The 2,212-nt window shown below is 45.3% G+C and overlaps 1 protein-coding gene across 1 annotated transcript; it reads left to right on the forward strand.

Annotated features, from left to right (window-relative positions):
• The first annotated feature begins 313 nt into the window (after window positions 1-313).
• Window positions 314-883, forward strand: LOC109562652 (interferon alpha-A). Its single transcript, XM_019965678.2, has one exon. It carries the CDS (start codon window positions 314-316, stop codon window positions 881-883), a length of 570 nt encoding a protein of 189 aa, XP_019821237.2.
• Window positions 884-2,212: the final 1,329 nt, after the last annotated feature.

Consider the following 2,212-nt stretch of genomic DNA (forward strand, 5'->3'; position numbering starts at 1 on the left):
AACATACACAGTTTATCTCTGCTATCAAAATTTCACACTGGGGGCACCTAAAAAATATTTTAAAAGGCTCTGTGGTCAAAAGAAAGAAGGGAAACATGAAAAAAAAAAGATTGAGAAATACTGCCTTAACCCATTTGGAGAGTGCAAAATGAAAAGCAAAAACAAAAGTAGAAAGCAAGAGGGAACTTTCAGAAAATGGAAACCATGAGCTCCTACTTAAGACACAGGCCTGAAGGAAGGTCTTCAGAGAATCTAGAGAGCAGGTTCACAGAGTCACCCACCTCACCAGGCCAAAGCATCTGCAAGGTCCCCGATGGCCCCAGCCTGGTCCTTCCTGCTATCCCTGTTGCTGCTCAGCTGCAACGCCATCTGCTCTCTGGGTTGCCACCTGCCTCACACCCACAGCCTGGCCAACAGGAGGGTCCTGATGCTCCTGCAACAACTGAGAAGGGTCTCCCCTTCCTCCTGCCTGCAGGACAGAAATGACTTCGAATTCCTCCAGGAGGCTCTGGGTGGCAGCCAGTTGCAGAAGGCTCAAGCCATCTCTGTGCTCCACGAGGTGACCCAGCACACCTTCCAGCTCTTCAGCACAGAGGGCTCGCCCGCCACGTGGGACAAGAGCCTCCTGGACAAGCTACGCGCTGCGCTGGATCAGCAGCTCACTGACCTGCAAGCCTGTCTGACGCAGGAGGAGGGGCTGCGAGGGGCTCCCCTGCTCAAGGAGGACTCCAGCCTGGCTGTGAGGAAATACTTCCACAGACTCACTCTCTATCTGCAAGAGAAGAGACACAGCCCTTGTGCCTGGGAGGTTGTCAGAGCAGAAGTCATGAGAGCCTTCTCTTCCTCAACAAACTTGCAGGAGAGATTCAGGAGAAAGGACTGACACACACCTGGTTCAACACGGAAATGACTGTCATGGACCAACAGACCACACTTCCTCCTGCGCTGCCATGTCAAGGACTCTCATTTCTGCTGTCATTGCGCCCTGAAATAAATCAATATGGCAAATGATTTCTGGAATATTAAGCAACATCATATTCTACACTATAGGCACTGGTTCCTCACAGATGCCGAAGTTGATCTATCTACGTATTTAACTACCTGGACATTTATATATCTATTTTAATATTTATTTAACTATTTATAAATATTTAAATTATTTTGTTGATAAAATATTATATATGTATACTTATGGGGAAATGTATATTTTGTATTTAGTCAGTTTATGATTTTTCTTCCTTTATTAAATTCTTACTGTAAAAGACTTACTTTGTTTTTTCATTAAAACAGAAACATCAACCCTGAATGGCAACTTAATTTAAAAATGCATTTTACGATTCCTTGAGCCCTCTTTAGGATTCGCACGTTAGAAGTAAAAATACTCTAGCTCTAGCTATGTTGTTTGTTGCTCTGAGGACCTTAAAGTGAACATAACCACTCAAGTGCTTTTTGTAACTCTGATTTTTTTCAAAAAAAGTAACCTAAAAACAACGATCAAAAAAAAAAAAAATCCATCCTTCAGGATTTGATGAATCGTTGGGAAGGATTTTCTGCCTCTCGTTGGTTGTGGAATTTTCTTCCCTGGAAAAAATTGTAGGTATGCTTGAAGACGTGCTATTCAGTTGGCGAGAGGTCCGGTGCATATATTATCGTTACACTCAAATACCACAGTCATTCACTTCCTCCCAGTGTAGAAATCCCCAGCGTGCTCTCCTCATTCACTCTGCATGAAGGTGTCCTCTCCATTCATACAGCTGTGTCCTTCTCCATTATGGTTTCTGGTTGTCAATTTCCCCTTACAACTGCAAACCACCAACTAAAAGCAGAACCTGAGTGAAAGTTCTAGATCTGTCAGACACTCTCCTATGACTTCACCTGCTCTGCCTGCCAAGCACTGCAGGTCCAGACTGTCCAGCCTCCCAGAGAAACACAGTAAATAGAGGGAACCCGCCCCACAGTGAACAGCGGTGGAGATACCAGGGGCTCCTCTGAGCGTCTACCTAGGCTATTCCATGTGCTGGTTGCACTAGGAGGAACTCACCTGGTTCAGGAATCTCATTTGAGAAAAGCCCAAAGCACCGGACACTTGGAGTTGAAAGGCAGCAGCAGCTTGAGAACTTGGAAGGAGAACAGAGATGTTTAAAGTGTTCACTGGAGCAGCAGCGGGTCCTCAGGACACAGAACAACACAGATGAACTACACTGAGGCAAGT

The sequence above is a fragment of the Bos indicus genome, chromosome 8 (assembly GCF_029378745.1).
Source record: "Bos indicus isolate NIAB-ARS_2022 breed Sahiwal x Tharparkar chromosome 8, NIAB-ARS_B.indTharparkar_mat_pri_1.0, whole genome shotgun sequence".
Lineage (NCBI taxonomy): Eukaryota > Metazoa > Chordata > Mammalia > Artiodactyla > Bovidae > Bos > Bos indicus.